The sequence below is a fragment of the Peromyscus leucopus genome, chromosome 10 (assembly GCF_004664715.2).
Source record: "Peromyscus leucopus breed LL Stock chromosome 10, UCI_PerLeu_2.1, whole genome shotgun sequence".
Classification (NCBI taxonomy): Eukaryota; Metazoa; Chordata; class Mammalia; order Rodentia; family Cricetidae; genus Peromyscus; species Peromyscus leucopus.
The window spans coordinates 63,555,604-63,577,513 of record NC_051071.1 but is presented as its reverse complement, the minus strand read 5'-3'; the positions used below and the strand labels follow the sequence as shown (position 1 = coordinate 63,577,513).

General features: G+C 46.2%; 1 protein-coding gene across 1 annotated transcript in view; it reads right to left on the bottom strand.

Annotated features, from left to right (window-relative positions):
• Cracd (capping protein inhibiting regulator of actin dynamics) overlaps positions 1-20,303 on the bottom strand; it is a 226,483-nt gene extending 206,180 nt beyond the window's left edge. Inside the window, exon 1 of the mRNA XM_028855995.2 lies at positions 20,038-20,303. Coding sequence (XP_028711828.1) covers positions 20,038-20,103 — 66 coding nt within the window. The 5' untranslated portion in view covers positions 20,104-20,303. The remainder of the gene's footprint in view (positions 1-20,037) is intronic.
• Positions 20,304-21,910: the final 1,607 nt, after the last annotated feature.

Genomic DNA, 21,910 nt, shown 5'->3' with positions numbered 1-21,910 from the left:
GGTAGTGTCAGTTCAAGATGAGACTAGAAAAGCCAGATGGGCAACCAGTGGAAAATGCAAAGGATAAGAGTCTTGGGCAGCACCTAAAAATGTGTGAGTGAGGGGAAGAGAAAGCAATGGAATGGTATGTCACAGAGAAAGTGCCCACCCGTGTGTGTGTGTGTGTGTGTGTGTGTGTGTGTGTGTGTGTGTGTGTGTGTGTGACAGAGGACAACTAAAGATGTATGTATTAAGAAAGAAAAGAACTGGTGAGAAGTGAGTAGAGTCTAATTGATGAGGATGCACCTCAGTGATAGGGCACATGCCTTAGGTTCAGTTCCCAATATGTATGTATGCATGTATGTACACACACATATGTGTATATACACACATACACACACACACACACACACACACACAAAGCCAGCCTGTACTCCTGTGCTCAGAAAGCTGAGGCGGGAGGATTTTCTGCGAGTTCAAGACCAGCCCCCAACAAACAAAATCCAGAGTTGCTGAGCTGAAGGAAGTAATGAGGTTAAGACCACAGGCAGGGTGTTGGAAGGAGGCAGACTCTGAGGAAACGATGGTGACTTAGCCCCTAAGTGTATTCTCATGAAAGCCACCTGGAAGCTGCTCAGTCCCCAGGGCAAATCACTATGAAGCAGATCAGTCGTGCAAAATAAAAATAAAGTGCCACGACAATAACAAAGAGCCACAGAAAAACCTAAGACAGTGGGGGTTATTAAGGGAATGTTTGTGGTTTCGGAAGAGAAACAAATTCTTGTTGGATTTCCTGGAAAGCAAGAGGCCAGGTCACCCAGAATGAAGGCAGTGTCGAAGTGGATGAAAAGGCTTTGAAATTCCAGTAAGGAGTCAAGGGCGGTAAAATCACACGTCACTGTAACTGAAAAGCTCCATCCCTCTGACCTACGTGTCTTGTTTGTTGTTTGTTTGTTTGTTTGTTTTGCTTGGTTTTTAATGCCCTAATGTTTTTATTATTTACTTACTTTCAGTTGACAACTGTAGATATTTATGGGATACAGTACAATTCTTAGTTTCTATACCACTGAAACCCCTTTGAGGACCCAGAACACAACCTGTAATACTGCAGTGGCCATGAAGACAGCTGGAGCCTGAGAGGAGTCCCTGGGTCTGCCGACCTGGGGCTCCGGGGCAGTGTTCTAGGAAGGCTGCTGCTGAGTGCTGCCGGGCATGCTTGTCGAGCCTAGCCCAGCACTAGGGTAGATAAAACATGAGGGGGTGCTGCTGTGGGATGTTCTGTATGTCAAATCTGTTGTTCTCATTGGTCAATAAATAAAACACTGGTTGGCCAGTGGCCAGGCAGGAAGTATAGGCGGGACTAACAGGGAGGAGAATTGAGAGAACAGGAAGGCAGAGAGAGTCCCTGCCAGCCGCCGCCAGGACAAGCAGCTTGTGAAGATGCTGGTAAGCCATGAGCCACGTGGCAAGGTATAGATTTATGGAAATGGGTTAATTTAAGCTATAAGAACAGTTAGCAAGAAGCCTGCCATGGCCATACAGTTTGTAAGCAATATAAGTCTCTGTGTTTACTTGGTTGGGTCTGAGCGCCTGTGGGACTGGGTGACAGATTTGTCCTGACTGTGGGCAAGGCAGGAAAACTCTAGCTACAGGGTGCAGCCAGTACTCTAGTTATGGTCCAGCCTACCACCCTCTGGTGGTTTGAATAAGAATGGCCCCCACAGGCTCCTGTATTTGAATACTCAGCCTCAAATGTTGGAACTGTTTGGGAAAGATGAGGAGGTGTGGCCTTGTTGGAGGGGGTGTGTCACCAGGGGCAGGCTTTGAGTTTCAAAAGCCCACTGCCTCTTGCTTACCGATCCAGATCAAGATGTAAGCTCCCAGCTACTGTTCCAGTGCCATGCCTGCTTGCCTGCTGCCATGCTCCCTGCCATGATGGTCATGGACTCTAACTCTCTGAAACTGTAAGTTCCAAGCAAACTCTTCCATGAGTTGACTCGGTCATGGTGTCTTATCACAGCAGCAGAAAAGGAACGATGACAGCCCTTTGAGGACACTCACTAAACTTTGCTTAGCTCTGTGGTGAAGCACAGGTGATTCACTTGTGCTGTGGATATCGCTCTATATAAATAAAACACTGATGGCCAGTGACCAGACAGGAAGTATAGGCGGGACAAAGAGAGAGGGAAATTGGGGAAACAGGAAGAAGGAGGGAGACACTGCAGCCACTGCCAGGACAAGCAACACGTAAAGACGCCGGTAAGCCACCAGCCATGTGGCAAGGTATAGATTTATAAAAAATGGGTTAATTTAAGATATAAGAACAGTTAGCAAGAAGCCTGTCCTGGCCATACAGTTTATAAGTAATATAAGCGTCTGAGTGATTATTTTATACGTGGATTGTGGGACTGCGGGGCTTGGTGGGAGCTGGAGAGAAGCCCTCCAGCAACACACTTCTGTCCTCAGCCCAAAGAGGAGTGGGGTTCCTAATGAAGCCAAAAAGGTTTATCGCTAAGAAAGTAGTGGGGTTGGAGGACACAAAGATTGCCAGAGAGGGGAGCTGCAGTTTGCAGAGTTTGATACAAGTCCATGGTATACTGACTGGAGCCTGTGCTGGTTATTGTCACCTTGACACAGGCTAGAGTCACCCGGGGAAAAGGACCACCTATGGAGGAACTGCTTCCAACAGATTGGCCATGGGCATGTCTACGGGGGCATTTTCTATTAACAATTGATGCAGAAAGGCCCAGTCCACTGTGGTGGTGTCATCCCTGCGAAGGTGGCCCTGGGTCCTATCAGAAAGCAGACTGAGCAAACCATAGGAAACAGGTCAGTAGGCATTGTTTCTCCACGGTCTCTGCTGGACTGGGCTGGGACACGTAAGCCAAGTCAACCCTCTCTTCCCCCGAGTCTCTTTGAGTCGTGGTGTCTAAGGAAACAAACTAGAACAGAGATCATGAATCCTGTGAGCTCATACTTCAACCCTGAATCTTAGTTGTGTTTCTTCTCTTTAAGCAATGCACATAATATTTATAAGCATTCCACGAAATAAGAGCTACTAAGACCAGGGTTGGGAAGGTTCAGTTTAGCGAAAACCTTAAAGTCCTTGTTTCTTTCTTATTGCAATGATGGAGAGAGCTATGAAGTTTACACTGAACTGTTCTTAGCTCCGGGACCAACACTAACGCCTTGGCAGAGAATCAGAAAACACTGTGAGTGCAGAAAGAAACGCTTCTTTCACAGTGAGACGGTGTTTGGTGCAGCGAAGCTGAGATGCCTACACAGAAAATGCGTGTCCCTCTATTGCCTTTCAAAGGCCCTGTGCTCTCTAATCAACCAAATACAAATACTGTTGTTTGCCAAACTACCTGTCAATCAGGCTGCATAAAAACGAAGCCAGGCAGGCTCCAGAAATGGAGCTCAGGGGTTCAGTGCTTCCCTGGCATGCTCAAGGCTCTCCATTCGACCCCCAGCACTCATATGCGCACACATACACACATGAGTACTCACTCTTACACACATTTCAAAATTCTAGTAACCAGAAAATTATTACAGTAAAGTGGTTCATGGTTTCATTTCACTCAGATGAAAGGTTAACTACATCTAAGAACAACTCTTGTTCATTGACAAGAAATCAAAAACTCAGCCTGAAGAGATGGCTCAGTAACTAAGAGCACTGTCTGCTCTTCCAGAGGACCTAGGTTTGGTTCCCAGCACCCACATGGCAGCTCACAACTGTCTGTAACTCCAGTTCCAAGAAATCCAGGGGATCTTATGCCCTTCTCTGGCCTCCATGGGATTCAGGCACACACGTGGTGCAGATATACAGATAGGCAAAACCCCCATGCATGTTAAATAAATAAATAAAGTATTAAAGAAAGCAAACAAAAAAACGGTACTGCTGGACTCTCTCTGTGCTATATCCAGGTCACACGTTTTTAGAGCTGAGATGGTCGCAATCCCATGCCGTGTGTGCAGAGCTGTGGCTGACACCTATATGTGGGCTTTGGTTCTCACCGAACGACCAACGCTAATTCTACAGTCAGCAGAGTTACCATGTGCCAAAAGAACAGCTATTTCTTTGCATCCCTCTGATCACTTAAAGACTCGAGAGCCTGTCTTCCATCTTCGTGTCCCCGCAAGGTCATGTCAGGAGGCAATGTCATCCCTAAAATTGTCAATGACCCTCACTCTCATAAAAAATTAAAAGTAAAGCCAAAGACTCAATAAAAAAAAGTACACACACACACACACATACACACATGTCATTTCACCTGCGGTCACCCTTGAAAACAAGCTCCTACAGATCCACAGGGAGATCTGGCTTAATTGGAAGTTTCACAGATTACATCAAATATTCTTTTCCAGATGGAGAGAGTGAGCAAAACATACCTGGGTGCTTTCTCCCTGTGGTCCTAGATGCAAGTTTTCGAACGACAGTAAAGATTTTTTTTTCTCATTTAAACAGTGAAAATGCAGAATAACAGCTTCAGGTTGTAATCAGTGATTTCAGTCCCAATGGCAGACATCTAGGGAGACTTGGCCGTGACAGTTCTAAGCAGAAGCTTTTGACTGAAAACCGCTGGGAAGATGGAACTGTGACACTTAATCCTGACTCCAGAGGAAACAGTCCAAGTGAACCAGAGATGGCTGCCCACTGCGCTGGTGGACAGCTTTTCTCTCGCCAGCATGGCTTAAGGGAACAGGAGAACTCTGTCCAGGGCAAATGGACATTAGAGCAGCAGCTGAGTGGCCGGGACAGCAGAGGATCTGTGTGTAGTGAGGAAAGTCAGCAGACTAAGAAAGCAAGAATAAGAAAGTTGTGGAAAGTTCTGGAAAGCGACACAGAGGGAAGTACATCCAATGTCACTCAGTGTCCGATGCCATGAACGCAGGAAGCTCCAAATCTCAAAGGACTCACCCATGGCTTTGCCCCACCGACTTCCCAGGAGGAACATCTGTAAACTCACAGGAAGCCTAAATCCAGAAGGGGACTCAGAGTTTGAATCATCTCTGGCACCCTCATCAAACACCAGCAACATTCCGGTCCCTCGGAAAAGGTGAGTGAGTGCTGATAGTTCTTTACAGTAATCTCCCTTCGGCTTCATAAACAAAGAGTCTAGTAAAGAAAACATGTGAACACTGTCCAGAGAATGAACAGAAAGCTAGGATGGGAGACGGTATTTGTAAATCATCTACCCAATGATTGGCATCTAATACACAAAGACATTTTATAACTCAACAGCAGAAAAACATAGCAGAAGCAGAAAGAAGAAGAAAAGAAGATGAAACAAGGAGGGAGGGAGGGAGGGAGGGGGAGGGAAAGAAGGAAGGAAGGAAGGAAAGAGTAGGAAGGAAGGAAGGAAAGTAGGAAGGGAGGGAGAGAAAGAGGGAGGGAAGGAGGAAGGGAGGGAGGGAGGGAGGGAGAGAGAGAGAGAAAGAGGAAGGAAAACCTAATTCAAAAAAATGAGCCAAGGATTTAACAGACATTTCTCCAATCAGGATACACTAACTGCACATAACCACATAAAGGGACACTCGGGGTTGTTAGACTTATGGATGTACAAATCAAAAGCAAAATGAGATTACAGCTTACATGCATTAGAATGGCAAAAGGTGTCAAAAGATAGGAAATAACAGGTCCTGGAGAAGATGTGGAGGAAGCAGGATCCTCGGGCATTGCTAGCAGGGATAGAGAAGGATGCAGCTACCATGAGAGTTAGCTTGGAAAGCTCTCAGAGTCAAATACACAACTGCCATGTGGCCCAGCACCGCACTCTCAAGTATATCCCAAGAGTAGTGAGCAGGATGCAGCCGCTGTACGCCAGCTCCATGGCACCACCATTCACAGTGGCCAAACAGTCACCATCGGATGAATGCATATTTTTGAAGAGATAAATGGAGTTTTCATCGGTTATATACATTCAATAGTATCATATGCACTGATAAGAAGGAAAACCTGATACTTACTACAACATGAACGAACCCCCAAAAGATGTGAAATTAATAAATGAAGCCCTCAAAGGCAAATAGTATACAATCCCATTGATATGAAATATCCAGAATAGCCGGGCATTGGTGGTGGTGGTGCATACCTTTAATCCCACCACTTGGGAGGCAGAGGCAGATCTCTCTGAGTTCAAGGCCAGCCTGGTCTACAGAGTGAGTTCTAGGACAGCCAGAGCTACAAAGATAGATCCTGGAGAGAGAGAGAGAGAGAGAGAGAGAGAGAGAGAGAGAGAGAGAGAGAGAGAGAGAGAGAGAAGGAGGAGAGAGGAGAGGGGGGGAGGGAGGAAGAAGGAAGGAAGGAAGGAAGGAAGAAAACAGAAAGAAAAAGGAAGAAAGAGAGAAATGGGGAGAGAGGGAGGGGGAGGGAGGGAAGGAGGGAGGACGAGCGAGCCAAAATAGGCAAAGATCTAGGGATGGTCCAGCTACCCTAGGGTACCACAGAATTGCAGTAAAAAGAAGAGAAACCCTGCCTCCAACTAAGTGGAAGGAGAGAGCCGACTCCCGAAAGTGTCCTCTTCACAAACGTGCCACCTGCCCCCACAATGTCTAGACCTGGAATATGGTGACAGGCGTTTACGATTTTTAATATTCTGAATGTGCCAGGTGCCAATACGGCACCTGTTTGAAGTCGCTTGAATGGCGTTCTGTTAAAACATTTCACCACAGTGTGAATTATTTTTGAATATTTGAAGAAAAGAGACCAGAATACTGGACGTCCAAACGGGATAAGCAAACCATCTCCCAGCACAACCTGTTAGTGAGATGTCCAAGCAGAACTGCCTTTCTCACGCCCTCCCTCTTCCTTCCCTTTCCCCTGGATTGTCTAGTTTCATACGAACTAACTAGACATTCTGAGGGAGACAGATGCATGCAAAAGTGATGACGAGAACTTGACTTTAAAAATATAAATCACAGTCTAACGGGGCCTGGCAGAACGAGGTAATGGAGAGTGAGGACTAGAAATGACAGCAGGCCGAGCCAGAGGCCCAGAAGGTTCCTATCTTCAGCAGAAGCAGCAGAAGGACGTTCGCCAGCCCTGAACGTGCAAGGCAAAGGATCAGGGGAGTGAAATAATTCCCACGGGGCTGGCTTCACTGGCTGTGAAGTTCTAGCCAAGGAAAGAAAGCAGCAGAGTCCGGCTTCCATGCCAGCCAAAGGTCGGGGGTCACATCTTGGACTGTCTCTGCACAGTCTTCCCAACAGTGCCGGTGGATGGGAAATTTACTTTAAACTGGACCATCTGTCACGGGAAAATGTAGTTCACCCAACCTATTATCTCCCACCAAAAAGTAGCCATTGTGTCCAGCAGCAGTGGTGCACACCTTTAATCCCAGCATTCAGGAGGCAGAGGCACGTGGATCTCTGAGGTCGAGGCTAGCCTGGTCTATAGTGCAAGTTCCAGGACAGCCAGGGCTACACAGAGAAACCCTGTCTCAAAAAATCAAACCAAACCAAAAACCAACAACAAAACACCTAGTCATTGCTTTTGTTGTTGTGTTTTGTTTGGAGATTTGGGCACCGAGGCTTGAACCCAGGACCTCATGCATGCTAAGCGTGCACTCTACCACTGAGCTATGGTCCCAGCACCAGAACAAGCCCCCCAAAAGCATATCCTTGTACTTCAGTTCAACTCTTTGACATCCCAAGGACAATAGCACTAAAGACAAATGTTTGTGCTTCCGTCTTCTCACTTGATTTGAGAAGAATCAGCTGTAGCTAAATTAAGACCTCAGGCTAGACCCTGCTTATTAATGATTCTTTTTAAAAAATCCATAATGACAGTGTAATGATTATAACCGTTAGAGCAGTCTCCAAAGATGTGTTCCAGTTGTAATTAAAACACGATTGTCCCAGGGCTCCCACTTCATTTTAATTTGTATTAAAATAACTTAGGCAGGCTCTCTGATATATCGAACAACTACCTAAAATCTGAAGCGAGACGCTAAGTAAGTAAAAACTACTTAGCGTCTTCCCCTTTTGCAAGGCTTGAGGTGAACGACATCCAGGGATCACACTGACCAACCCAAATGCATTTTCCCCCTGCCATGGCACTGGAGACGGCCATCTGTATGTAGTGAGGCTATTTAAAACAAGGACCACTCAGAGACTGCCCACCAGGGACCACATCGGTGGATCTAATCAAAACGGTAAGAACATTTCCTTAGGAATGGATTGTAATCAGTGTTGAAGAGGTTGGACTCCCGTGGCTTTTCACCTAGTTAGACTTAGGCTGTTCGGTTTGAAGGAGATTCCAAATATCCCCGTGGCTTCTTCTATTCCATTCAGTCCTCTCTGGGCTGTTCTGTCTAGGAAGGGCAGAGCACTCTAGGGCCCTCACCCAACCTTATTCCTTTACAACAGGTGCCGTTCATGACCTGACAGTTTATGACAGACACAGGATAAACGCATTGCCTATTACTGTTTATCACCCCTCTCTTCTAACAGAATATCACCTCCACAGTGCGGGTCCTGCGTCCAAATGTGCACAACAGTGCTGGGCACAGAGAGCCTCAGTTAAAAACTGTGTCTGTGGATCAGCCAAGTGGATAACTCTTGCCTCACCCTTTCACTTCCACATGAGATCTTTGAGGCCCACGGGCGTAAAGTGGCATGTCCAAGGTCATGAGGTCAATGAAGTCAACGCTGGGCCCCAGGACTGGGCCTCTCTTCTCCCACCCATCCCTAGAAACGGGTGTGCTCCTTGCACTCCGTGCCTTGGCACCCCAACGGTAGCTGTTGCTGAGTCTGATCATGGTGCTGTCGCAAAAGTTCACAGACTGAGTGACTTATAATAACTACAGTTATGATGGCTCTGGAGGCTGGAAGGATAAGATGGGGGGGGGGGGTTGTAGGCTTGGTGTCTGGTAAGCGATGGCTTCCTGGTTTAGAGTGCATTCTCACCGTGTCCCGTATAAGCTGTGTTTCCCAGCTTGGTTAGATAATAAATAAACTTATCTGGGGTCGGAGAACAGAACAGCCACTAGATATAGAGGCCAGAAAATGGTGGCACTCACGCCTTTAATCCTAGCATTCCAGAGGCAGAGATCCGTCTGGATCTCTGAGAGTTCAAAGCCATACCGGAAACAGCCAGGTGTGGTAACAAGAACCTTTAATGCCAGGAAGTGATGGCAGGAAACAGAAAGGTATATAAGGCGTGAGGACAAGGAACTAGAGCCTGATTAAGCTTTTAGGCTTTTGAGCAGCCGTTCAGCTGAGATTCATTCTGAATGAGGACTGAGAGGCTTCCGGTCTGAGGAAACAGGATCAGCTGAGGAACTGGCGAGGCGAGGTGGCTGTGGCTTGTTCTGCTTCTCTGATCTTCCAGCATTCACCCCAATACCTGGCTCCAGGTTTGATTTTATTAATAAGAACTTTTAAGATTCGTGCTACACCTGCCCAAACATCTCTTCCTCTATGAGCTTCCTCCTGCTCTTTCCTCATCTACCCTCCTACCCCAAGGTCTCAAACCACTGTGACCTCGTACGCCCCACCCTGTCTGTCTTCAGGGGCCAAGTGTGTGAGTTCTTTTCCTATTAACTATCAACTCCACGGTGCTCAGAACAAACACCTGGAGCAGCAGGGGGAGGAGGGGGGTTCACGGGGGTGACCCTGCCATTCCATGTCCAACATGACTCCTGTTGCCAAATCAGATCCCGCCATCCCGGTTGCCCATCAAAACGACCCAAAGGGGAAGATCTCCTCCTGCTAGAAAGAGAGTGTCATTAATCCTAGCTACACATGATATCACATGATAGCTACACATCATCAAACATCTACCAGGATGCACTGTTCATCGACAACATAAAATTGTGGGTCTTTTTCAAGTTAGAAACTATGACAAGGGGCTGGAGAGATGGCTCAGTGGTTAAGAGCAGTGACTGCTCTTCCCGAGGACCAGGGTTCAATCCCTAGCACCCATATGGCAGCTCACAACTGTGTGTAACTCGAGTTCCAGGGGACCCGGCACGCTTACACAGACATACATGCAGGCAAAATACCAATGCACATAAAATAAAAATAAATCAATTAAAAAAATTATGACAAACATTGTAAGTTGAAGTCTACTGGGAGGGTGCCCCGCAGTGGCACTAAAGGCAGCTAGGAAACATCATAGAGCCGGTGCCAAACCGTGGTGAGGCAGGGTACCCTAGGTGAGTGTGGGTGTGAAGCTGGAGGCCCAACATGCTCCCCTCTGCACTTCCATTTTGCCACTTGGCCATTCATGGTGAGGCCAGGAACTGCAGCCTCCTCCCTCGTCCCCACCAGCTCCCCAGGCCCACAGCCTGCTCAGACTGGGCAGGCTGGAGCCGGGCAATCAGAAAAGGGACGATCCTGCAAACCACCCCTGCCCTTTTTTGATACCTCTCTGAGTGTGCCCTGACATGTCCAAAGATGCCATAGCCAATCAAGGTTAAAGTTATGTAACCGTTGCTTGCGTAGCCAATTGTGTTTGCTGGAGATGACCTAACTGTCCCTGGAATTCCCCTAGCTGGGTTTAAAAGGAGCCTGCGAGCTTCTGGGGGGTGAGGGGGGCATCACCATTTTGTTGTGTGGCTGACCCCTGCATGCAGGAATTCTTCTCTGGAGAAATAAACGATCTTGCTTTTGCATGTGTGAGTGGTGGCCTTTTGTGGGGGTGATGCTCAGACCCTAACACTACCATGTCACATCCATGTAATCTATCCCCAAATTGTCATTCCATCCATGCTATGCCAGGGTGCCCAGTACATTTACAGTTAGATGGATTTGGGCTAGAGGATGGAAATGGTACTTTTCAGTGAACTTCCTAACACAGGACACAGGTACTCGGTTTCCTTATCCCAGGGTAACCAGGTGGAAAGTGCCACCCTGTTCTGTTCCTCTGTACCTAGAATCAACCAGAGCTATTTGGAACCAACAAAAAGCACAGAAAATAATCAGGTAGAAACATGCCCACACACCACCGTCTGTGTAATCATTTGTCTTCTCCCCAGTGCCCCTTTAAAAGGTTCCGTTTGTGAATATTAGCAGGTCTGGATTGTGAGTTTAAGTGAAGCATCAGAGCTCCCTAACAAAACCGATGTTCCACAGTTGTCCCTGGGAAGTTGATAACAAACTGATAGTCACTAGGAACTGAGCACGTGCCAGAAAGAAATACTAGACTTGACGCCTCCTAACACAGACATCTTTAAGATATTAATCATTGCCACATTAGAGCCACCTAAAGCCAAGGCACGGTAACTCTGTCCACAGTTCACCCACGACGACGACGACGACGACGACGACGACTTAGAAGAAATACATGTCGAAGCGCCCACTTGAATGAGCACCCTCTCTTTTATTTTTGTTATTGTGTACATGTGTTTGTGTGTGTGTGTAAGAAGGCCAGAAGTCATCACCACGTGCCTTCTTCATCACTTGTCACCACCTTATTGTTTGAGGCAGGGTCTCTCACTGAACTTTTTTTCCAGTTTGGCTCCATTGGCTGGCCAGGGAGTCCTAGGCTCCGCCTCCCCAGTCCTGGGACTAAAGGCATAAATCACTGTGCCTGGCATTTTTCCGTGATGTTGAAGAACATGCTGTGCACTTAAGCAATCGAGCCATCTCCTCAGCCCCTAATGTCTAATATTTTAATATGCTTTTCTCAGAATCAAGTAAAGCTACGGGACCTCTGACCCACTTCAGAAGGTAAAGCGGCCTAAACAACATTATGAGCACAGCGAAGCCACCCCATCCTTGGGTGAGTGCGTGCAGAAAAGTCAGTATGGTGGAACGAGCATCACATCCATATGCAATGGCACAGGACAACTGCATGCATTAAACAGCCCACTGGCGGGTGTCCAGAGTCCCCACTTTCCTGAGTGTCCATCCTACAGTCAGGAGTGTCCGGGGCAAAGGAGAGCTCAGCTCAATTACTCAGCCTCTAATCAGAGGGGTTGGTCTGACCAGTGATGCCTAGCTGAAATACAACACAAGGCTATGTATATATACCATTAAAAATTTTCCAGTGGGCAAACTAAAAACCGTAGAGATAGCCAAAATCAAGACTAATTAATATTTTATTTAATCTATCACAGCTAAAGTGTTACTATTTCAATGTGTAATGAAGATTTTAAAATTATTAATGGCATCTTTTTTTACAGCCTTTCTCATCCCAGTAAATAAGCACATGTTTTAGAAGCTGTCAGCACATCTCTTGGGACCTGTGAGGCCATATGCCACAGCACCAGTCTAATTAGCCTCGGCTATTTCTCTCATCACTGCAAGATAGCCTAATAAAGAAGACAACAGATTGACAGACCAGGGTACACTTAGAAATGCTATAAAGTAGTTCTCTTCAAAGTCTAAGCAAAAAAACCAGGGTTTTCTGTCCATTGGAACACTGTTCTTTTTAACTCAGTAGCTGTGTAAACCAGTAAATTATTCGGATCTACTACTTTAACCCAGACCCCCCACTCTCTCGCCACTACCATCCTACAAACCTCCAGGTATGTTAAGAACCCTGGAAACAATGTATAAGTGACTGCTGAATCACTATGACGTCTTAAAAAGTAGCAACAGCAACAACAACAAATAGTAAAATGAGAGTTCAATAGGAATGACCAAGAAAAACATCTGATGACCATGTTATCCTTCACATATTAAAATGATAATGTGAAATAAAAACCTACACATGATTTGCAATGATTGCTCTAATTACTCAGCATCCACAGAGAGCGTGCGCGCCCCCCCCAACACACACGCACCACATACACTGTATTGTTTATTAGTCCCTTTGTGATCAGAGAGCCGCCTCCGCCAGATGGCGGGTCTGGGATAGGAGTACAATAAGCCAATTGCAGAACAAAGCAGAGCGAGCTGGCCTTCCCAGGAACTGAACCTATGACCCCGACCTCATTAACTCTAAGAGACAGCTAACCCATCACAAACACAGACTGGCAGGTGTGTCGTAAAGAAAGCCGGGAAACCCCCACCGTGTCTGTCCCTGGGACACCCAAAGAGAAGAAAGTCACTGGAGATGTATTATGTAAGAATTCCTCAGAGTGGAGAAAGGACGCTTCCCTTGAGTCATGTATCACGGGATGTGTTATGTATTTGGGTGGTATTTGCACATGGTACCCCACTATTACATACAATTTGTATGTTTTATGTATCAGTTTAAATCTTAAATAAAAATCTTGAGAATTTATTTCTTCAAAAAAAAAAAAAAAATGGAGGAGATCCTGAAACAGTGGTTCAGGGAAGCCTGGGTCACACCTGGGTCTAAGCAGCCCTGCTGGTCCTGTCACAGCATCCTGAAGGATCCTCACTGGAAACCTTAAAGGGCTGTGACGATGGGGTTTGGTGTAGCAAGGTTTTGTCTTCTAACAGCGATCTCAGGATTATGGTGTTTCTTTCTTTTCCCCCCAAATGAGGAAAACGCAGGCTAACAATGACATGTAGGAACTTTCACTGATAATGTACTGACTCCAGCTTTTCCTAGACTTAAATAATTACCAGGCAGTCCAGCTTCACCCCCCAGCCTGTCCCTGGATCTCTCTTGGTGATGGCCAAACCCTCCCTGGTGGGCACATGCAGCTGCTTGTTCCTCCCTGACCCAATCGGAACCTTTTGAACAAGCTGGTCCTCTTTTCTGCTCTCTTGGATGAACTCCTCCTCACAGCTGCTACCCGCTTCTCACTCCCGCTCTCTGCCCCCTGACCCCGTGTCTAAGGAGCCACCGACGTCTAACGTCCTCAAGTGTTTGAGAGATGCAGTTTCTATGTTCTTTCCTCAGCCACGTCCCATTGAACACAGCACCGATCTGAGAAGCAAGTGAACTGAAATTTCCCCTTCGTGAGCATGGACGCATCTGACAGCCCCTACAGACATACGAAAGAGCTGCTGAGGATTCAAGCACTCATTTGGAAACACACTTCGCATCCCTGGTGCTTTAACGAGCACGCACTTCGGAACTTTCTAGAATATAAAAGCTTACACATACGGTAATGGTCTATTTGGCGCCTTCTATTTTTATACTTATGTTCTTTAAAATCAAGTTCCACTTATGGATTAGGGGGTCTGCAACCTTGTACTTCTGGTGTGTGTGGAAATCATACATCTAAACTGCGAATACCCACACTTACATGCTTCAAAGTCATCAGTACAAGAAAATACCCAAAATGATTTAGTGTCTGTCTCTAAGAAATTTCACACCAAGAATAAAAAGGGTGAAATGTAACGAGAGCCAAATTTATTGTCTCCCTAAACATACAAATTACAGCAGCTGTGACCACCCAACAGCTAAGTTTCTTTTGTTTGTTTGTTTGTTTGAGACAGGGTTTCTCTGTGTAGCCATGGCTGTCCATGAACTTGTTTTGTAGACCAGGCTAGCTTCCAACACAGACATCTGCCTGCCTCTGCCTCTCAACTGCTGGAACCAACAGTATGTACCACCATGTCTAGCAACTAAGTTTCTTAATTCTCACAATTAACGGGTCAAGCATTAGAGAATAAAAGGAATAAATTAATACAATAGGCATGAAACCTTCATTGGTGAGTGAATCATGCCAATGGGCCTGGGCTACTACAATAACACACACTTTCATTAGAGACAAAATCATTTTTCTATAGCTTGGGAGCATTTGCTTGTTTTGTTTTGTTTGAGACAGGCCTCCCTATGTAGCACAGGCTGCCTTTGAACTCCTGATCCTCTTGCCTTGGTCTCCTGAACACTAGGGCTACAAGTATGTCCAGCTTGCAAAGTGATTTTTCTCATAGCCAACCTCAGGACAAAACTGAAAGTTTAACAACAAATACAACCGTATCTACACTCCGTTATACTAATCTCAGAAGATGATGATGATTGACAAGCAGAAATACACAAATTTCCAAAACACATAAGTCATTAAGCTGCTTCTTCAAAGTGCCATCATCTATACAAATTTTGATTTTAAAATTGTCAGCTTTGGGGCCGGAGAGACGGCTCCACAGTTAGCATCTCGTGCTATTCCTGCAGAGGACCCCAGTTTAGCTGCCAGCACCCAGCCTGGATGGCTCACAACCACCTGGAACCCCAGTTCCAGAGCAACCAGTGCCTTTAGCCTCTGCAGGCACCTGCATTCACATGCATATACCCACACGGATACACATATATGCAATTTAAACATATATGCAATTTAAAAATCAAAACAGGGTGCTAGAGAGACAACTCAGTGATTAAGAATGCTTGCTGCTCTTCCAGAGGATCCAAGTTCAGTTCCCAACACCCACACAGAGTAGCTCACAACCATTTATAATTCCAACCCCTGAGGATAGAACCCTTCTTCTGGCCTCTGTGGGCATCTGCACACACATGCACAAAGCACACACACACACACACACACAGAGAGAGAGAGAGAGAGAGAGAGAGAGAGAGAGAGAGAGAGAGAGAGAGAGAGAGTTAGTTGAGCATGCTCACACATGCATATAAGCCTTTAAAAATTATAAGTTTTGGCCAGGCGGTGGTGGCGGCGGCGGCAGCAGCAGCAGCAGCAGCAGCAGCAGCAGCAGCAGCAGCAGCAGCAGCGCCGCACACCTTTAATCCCAGCTTTCCGGAGGCAGAGCCTGGCAGATCTCTGTGAGTTTGAGGCCAGCCTGGTCTACAGAGCAAGATCCAGGACAGGCACCAAAACTACACAGAGAAACCCCCGTCTTAAAAAAATAAAAATTACGTTTTGATCAATTTAATTTAACAAACTGGTTAAGAGAAGGGTGGGGTGGCACATGCTTTTAATGCCAGCATCTGAGAGGTAGAAGCAGGATGAACAAGGTTTCAGGGCCAGTCTCAGTTACATAGAGCTTTGGAGGCTAACCTGGGCTAAAGAGAATTTTTCTCAAAAAAGGTAACATTTTAATAAAGGGCCTCTTTTGTCAATCACCTTTTTTTTTTTTTTTTTTGTGAGATAGCATCCTTCACTGGATCTGGAGTGCATCATCTGGGATAGACTGGCTGGTCAACAGCCCTTGGGATTCTCCAAACCCTGGATGGAATGCCTACCACAGATGCCTGTTACCATGCCTGGCCTTTTATGTGGGTGACAGGGCATCACTCAGATCCCTATGCCCGCACAGCAAACACAGTACTGAGTCACCTTCCCAGCTCCCTAAGAATAGTGTTAAGTAAGAATAGAAGAGTCCTAGAAACAAAATACATCAAAATTAATTCTAAAACACAAGAAATGTTGGTTTAAAATTGAAATATATATATATGTGTGTGTATATATATATATACTCAATATACTATGCATATATAATAGTCGATGGCAGTTTCTTACATGGACTGTCTGAAATTAAATACTTTCACTGCCTTGTGATTTTGAGACCAATCAATACACTATAAAGTACCCTCTGTGGCTCTTAAGTCTTCATTTGTGCCTTAACAACAGCCGACATTCATTTGTAATGAGGTCTTTTTATAGTTACACAGCTATTTTGAGTCTCTTCTGAAGATATATTAAACCTTTGAGCGCTCAATAAAAATGACCAATTAATTGACTCTATCACAAAAAAAACTGAGAAGCTACTCCAAAAATATTTACATTCAAGACTAGCCAAGTCAAAATGAATTACTGGTCTCCTGTGCAAGCTCTCGTACTTATAAACTAAGTTAAAAATGGACTCCAAATGAGTCCTTTCAAAGGAAGCTATAAAACATGTGCTATATTAGGTATATTTTAAATGTTGCCACCCAAATTTATGGTTCTACTTAAGGTATGAAATATCTGCAGCAGTTACAGGAAAGGGACCCCAAAAGAGTAGGGGAGGTCAAGAGTAGGGACAAGCCTTGGGGTCCAGCAGGACTCAGTCTGAACTCCCACATCATTCCTCACAAACTTTGGGACCACGGGCAAGTTCATAAAAAGCTCATTGCGTCTTGATTTCAGTTATCAAATGGGAACACAAGGCCGCCTGCCTTGAGGACTGAATTAGATAACACACACACACACACACACACACACACACACACACGGACTGCTTAGCATGGGCCCTTGACCATGAGAAATACTCAAAAATGCCAATTACAAAAAAAGAAATGTTTAAGAAACACATATGTGTGGTAATTGGGGGAGACTGGGCACCCCAAGACAAACTGGACAAGCACTTTACCAGGTGACCCTCTAAGAATGTATTTTTATTTGTAAAATTAATATCCAAATTTCCACTCAAGGAAAGATTTGAAGGAAAAGGGTAGAGGCGACCCCAGTTTTTTCCACGTGCACTTCACCCGATCATCTTTTCCATGAGTGCTTTCATAAGTACCAGAACCATTTACTGGATCTCAAGTAGCATCTTAAAAATTATATGGAAAACACATGTAGGAAGTCTAAACACTACTTCAAGAGTTTAAAAATGTACCATTGGTGCTGGACATGGTGGTGTGTGCCAATAATTCCAGCAGGTGAAAGGCTGAGACAAGACTACACAGGAACTCTATCTCAAAAGACCATAGACTGGGGACATGACTCAGACAGGATGCTTGCTTAGCATCTGCAGGGTCCTACACGCAATCCTCAAAATGTTTTATACATATACATACATATATATATATATACATGTATATGTGTGTGTGTGTGTGTGTGTGTGTATATACACACACACACGCATATACATGTGTATATATATATATATATATATATATATATATATATATATAACACAAACCTGCATAAACACAACACACACTCAGTGTTTGTATTTCAGGGAACAACATATAATACACCTCTTAATTGAAAGCCACCCTTTTACCTTCCAATAATGAGAATAAAAATAAGCTGTCCTTGAGTGTTTAGCTTGTGTATCTAATATTGTGCAAAGAGTGTGTGCATATCATTTCATTTGATCCTCACAAAATCCCTCCAGGAAGAAGGAATCTCACAGAGGAGGAAACCAAAATTTTCAACTACTTGCCACAACAAAGGGCTTTTTACCAGGACAGCCAGTTTCAAATTCAGGCCCCAATTCAAAACGTTGGCATCTTTACTTTTTTCCTTGTATAAAATTTATCCAGGACGTAGACTTTTCACAACGCTTTAACTAGAGTGCCGTTGTCTGGGGGTGCTGCACATCCCAGAGGAGGCTGTGATTCGGGGGCCGAAGTAGCAGGCATGCGATCCAGCTTCTGCCCCTGGCACAGGTACCTTAGTGGCAAGAGTTGGCAAGTCATTTAATCCCATTGTGTCTGGATTTCCTTACCTACAAATCGGAATGATAACATCCGCCCTGCCCCTGCCTAAGGAGACTGTGAAATAAGCATATGTAACAAGTGAAATGTCCTGCTGTGCTGTCCAGCTATAGGAAGCATACTGAGTCCACCTGAAAGGCGCCATCCCTCATGAATATATACATCCACTATGATAGTAAAAGGCGGGCGCCAGGCTTTCATGAGCTACACGTGGAAACGCTTTTCAGTTCTTTGTACACAGTAGGTCTTCGGCAAATGTTCATTAAAGTCAGCCAGCTGCACCTGCGTGCATATTATATTCATTTGCACTGGTTTATTCTTTCCACCACTAACTATTGAATGCCTCTCTGTGTCATCTACGGACTGCGGTTCAGCATGGAGGCACACCCCCACAATCCCAGCATTCCAGAGGTGGAAGCAGGAGGATCAGGAGTTCAAGGCCACTCTCGGCTACATAATAAGTTCAAAGCCAGCCAGAGCTAAAATGAGACTGTCTCAAACAGAAAAAAAGAAATACAGACTGCAAACACGGACAGTTGGGACTGGGCAGATGTTGTAGCTGGTAAAGTGCCTGCAGGGCCAGCATGAGAACCTGAGTTGGGATCCTCAGTACACATGTAAAAGACAGATGTGTTGAGATGTTGCCGGAGGGGGGGGGGGGGTTGGCCTGCTAGTCCAGCCAAATTGATGAGTTTCAGGTTCAATTCAAGGAGAGACTCTGTCTCAAAATCAAGGTGGAGAATAATGGAGAATATCAAACCACAAGCCTCCACAGGCTGCACACATAAATGGGCACACACACGCGCACACACACACACACACACACACACACAGGAGTAGTACACACGTGTACAAACATACATAAAAATGGACAAAAAGTAATTGTTACAAAATTGTATAAAAATCATAAAAATTCAGCTTTTTTCACCTAGCAGTAATAACTTACACCATTGCAATGCTTTGTGGTTTATGAAGAACTATATGATTTCATTTTTCATAGCAATCACCTAAGTCTATCACGTCAGCATCATTATCTTCCTGGCTCCAAATTCAGTGCTCTGCTTATACTTCAAAGTCTTGAAAGTTTCTCAGTTGTTACAGGTGACTCTAAACAGAAACTCTGGAGTCAAATTTAACTAACCAATGGTAAATATATATATGGTTTAATTGCAGAATTCTCTCCCGCCCCACACATTTGTGAGGAGTTAACATAATCCATAATGCAACCACGTTCATAATCTATACAAGATACATTTCCAAATGTTTCTTTTTAAAACTGCCCTTGAATTTCTTTCTTCTTATAGGCAATCTGCTCTTGAAAAAAAAAGAAAGAAAAGAAAAGATAGAAAAAAGGAGAAAAGAAAACCGAGCCAGGCTTCTCCCAAGTAATAAAGGCGGTGGCCGTGAAGGTGCCCTCTCTTTGTTGACTCTTTCAAAATTTCTCAACATTGATCATTGTAGTCAGATGCCCGAGTCACAAACAACGCCAAATGACCGTTAGCCATTTTATTATATAATTCAACAACTACTGTAGGTGATTTTTATGGGGGGACATTGAATTAACTGGCAACTTAATGAATTGCTCATTTGCCACGGGATATCTACTAAAACCTTTCACTAAAATTGCCTTTATCCTTTGTATCCTAACCACTCCCCTTCCACCACGGCCGCCTCCCCACCACACACACACACACACACACACACACACACACACACACACACACACACACACACACCCCTACACCCAATGCCAGATCAGTTTCCCAGCCATTATTCGTAAAACCATATTAAAATTTCACAACACATGGTCACTGTTACTAGGTTTCCTCCCCCCTCCCCCTCCCCTGAATCGGTGTCTTAAAATATACCTTCTCCCTTGAAATCCACAATTCAGAAAAGCATTGCGATGTCTCGCGTGTGAAAACATTGAACATAAAAATTCAAATGTCTGCTCTTGGCTGATACTCCGGTTCTTTTAAAAAGCCATACCCCACCCACCGCATCCACCGGGTTAGAGGTCCAATCTTGCCACCACAGAGCTCTGCAAGAAAGGGCGGTTATAGCTGCGGGAAAACCATCGCGATGGGAGAAGATAAGGCGAGCCTGTTTCACGCCCTGACTGCCGGCGTGCGGTCCCCGACTCCAGCCCTGGGAGGGAAACCTTTGTTCGCCTCTGCCATCAAACTGGTGGCTCATCAGAACTGGGGCAACAAGAGTTTGTGCGCATCGGTTCGGCAGAGGTTAAACAAAGCGATGCAGCCTGGGGACCCGGCTGAGCCCGGTCCGCGTCCCAGCTCCGGGTTGCCGAGGTCCGGCTCTGCGCGGGGCGGGGGAACCCGGGAACCGGACAAGGCGCGGGAAGGGGCGCGGGGCTGAGCGGGTCCCACGCTCTCGGCAAGTTCCCGGGGTGCAGCCCGTCTGCAGATTCCTCGCGGGGACCCACGGGCGCGCACGCTCCGCACAGGTCCGGAGGACAGGGGACCGCGCCGCGCGCGTGGGGTCGCCGCCCCAAGACCTCCCGCCGGCCCGCCCGAGCCCACGCCCCGGGCAAGGTCGGAGTCTCGCGCGGGCCCGGCCGGAGGGAGAAGCCACCAGCTGCCCATTGTCTGGTCCCGCGACCGAGGGGCGCTCACCTGCGGTTTCACCGGGCGCCACGGCGGAAGGAGGGATGACGGGCGACGCGCGTCCCGGGGACGTCCCAGCCCGCCGAGCCTCGGCTGCAGCAGCCCCAGCAGCAGCGCGGCCAGCTCTCAGGCGCCCGCGGCCTCCATTGCTCTCCCCGCCGCTGCCACCGCGCGGCACTGCGCGCCCAGCCCCGCGCGCCGTGGTCACATGCTCCGCCCGCGCCTCGCCTCGGCCGCTCGGACCCGCGCCCGCCCCGCCCGGGGACCGCCGCGCAGCCCGCCGAGCTCGGATGGCGCGCCCGGGACGGTTCCGCGCCTCGGCTGACCCGAAACCAAGAGTTAGCCCAGGGCACCGGGCATGGCGTGCAGGAATGGCCAGACCCAGGGCTGAAGGCAAGGGTCGAGGCGCACCTTGCAAGGGGCAGGAAGCCAAGACCATCAGGTGCTACCCCCTCGGGTGGTCCAGTCAGGTCCCGGGTACTTGCATGAACCGGTGATCACTAACTCAAGTGACCTAGACCGTGGAGGGGTTTCACCCGGCAGGGTGCAAAGTATCCGAATGGGTCAGGTACTCCTTGAGTCGCACGAGTGGAAAGATGCCTCTCCAGAGATAGAAAAGCTAGATTGCATTGCTGAATCTCTGCATCTGACCACAGTGACATTGGTCATTATTGTCCCCACTCACAATAAAATTAAATATTGACTTTGATATCTTAGGGAGAATCATTATCTTTTCCTGATGTAGGCTAATCGGAAGAGGTAAAGACTTAACTTCATACTTTTTGCCATCGCTGTTTCAACGGAAGCCTTGGAAATCAGTTCTACCAGCCTTTTGTTGCTATGAATACAAAGACACTAAAATTAATTTAGTCTTATTAAATACTATACAAAGCAAAAATCTCCTGTGTCAAAAGATGTAGAAAGCCAACCCTAACATATTCTCCGTGAATCAGAGGTTCAGATAAATTTCTTAGAGTACACAATATTTTGGGGAACACAATACCACAACATTTCCTCTCTTTTTGTCTAAAATTAAAAAAGCTTATAACTAATACAAGTAAAACTATCTTCAATAAGTATATGCAATATACAGTCAAGATTACATTAACAATGTCTA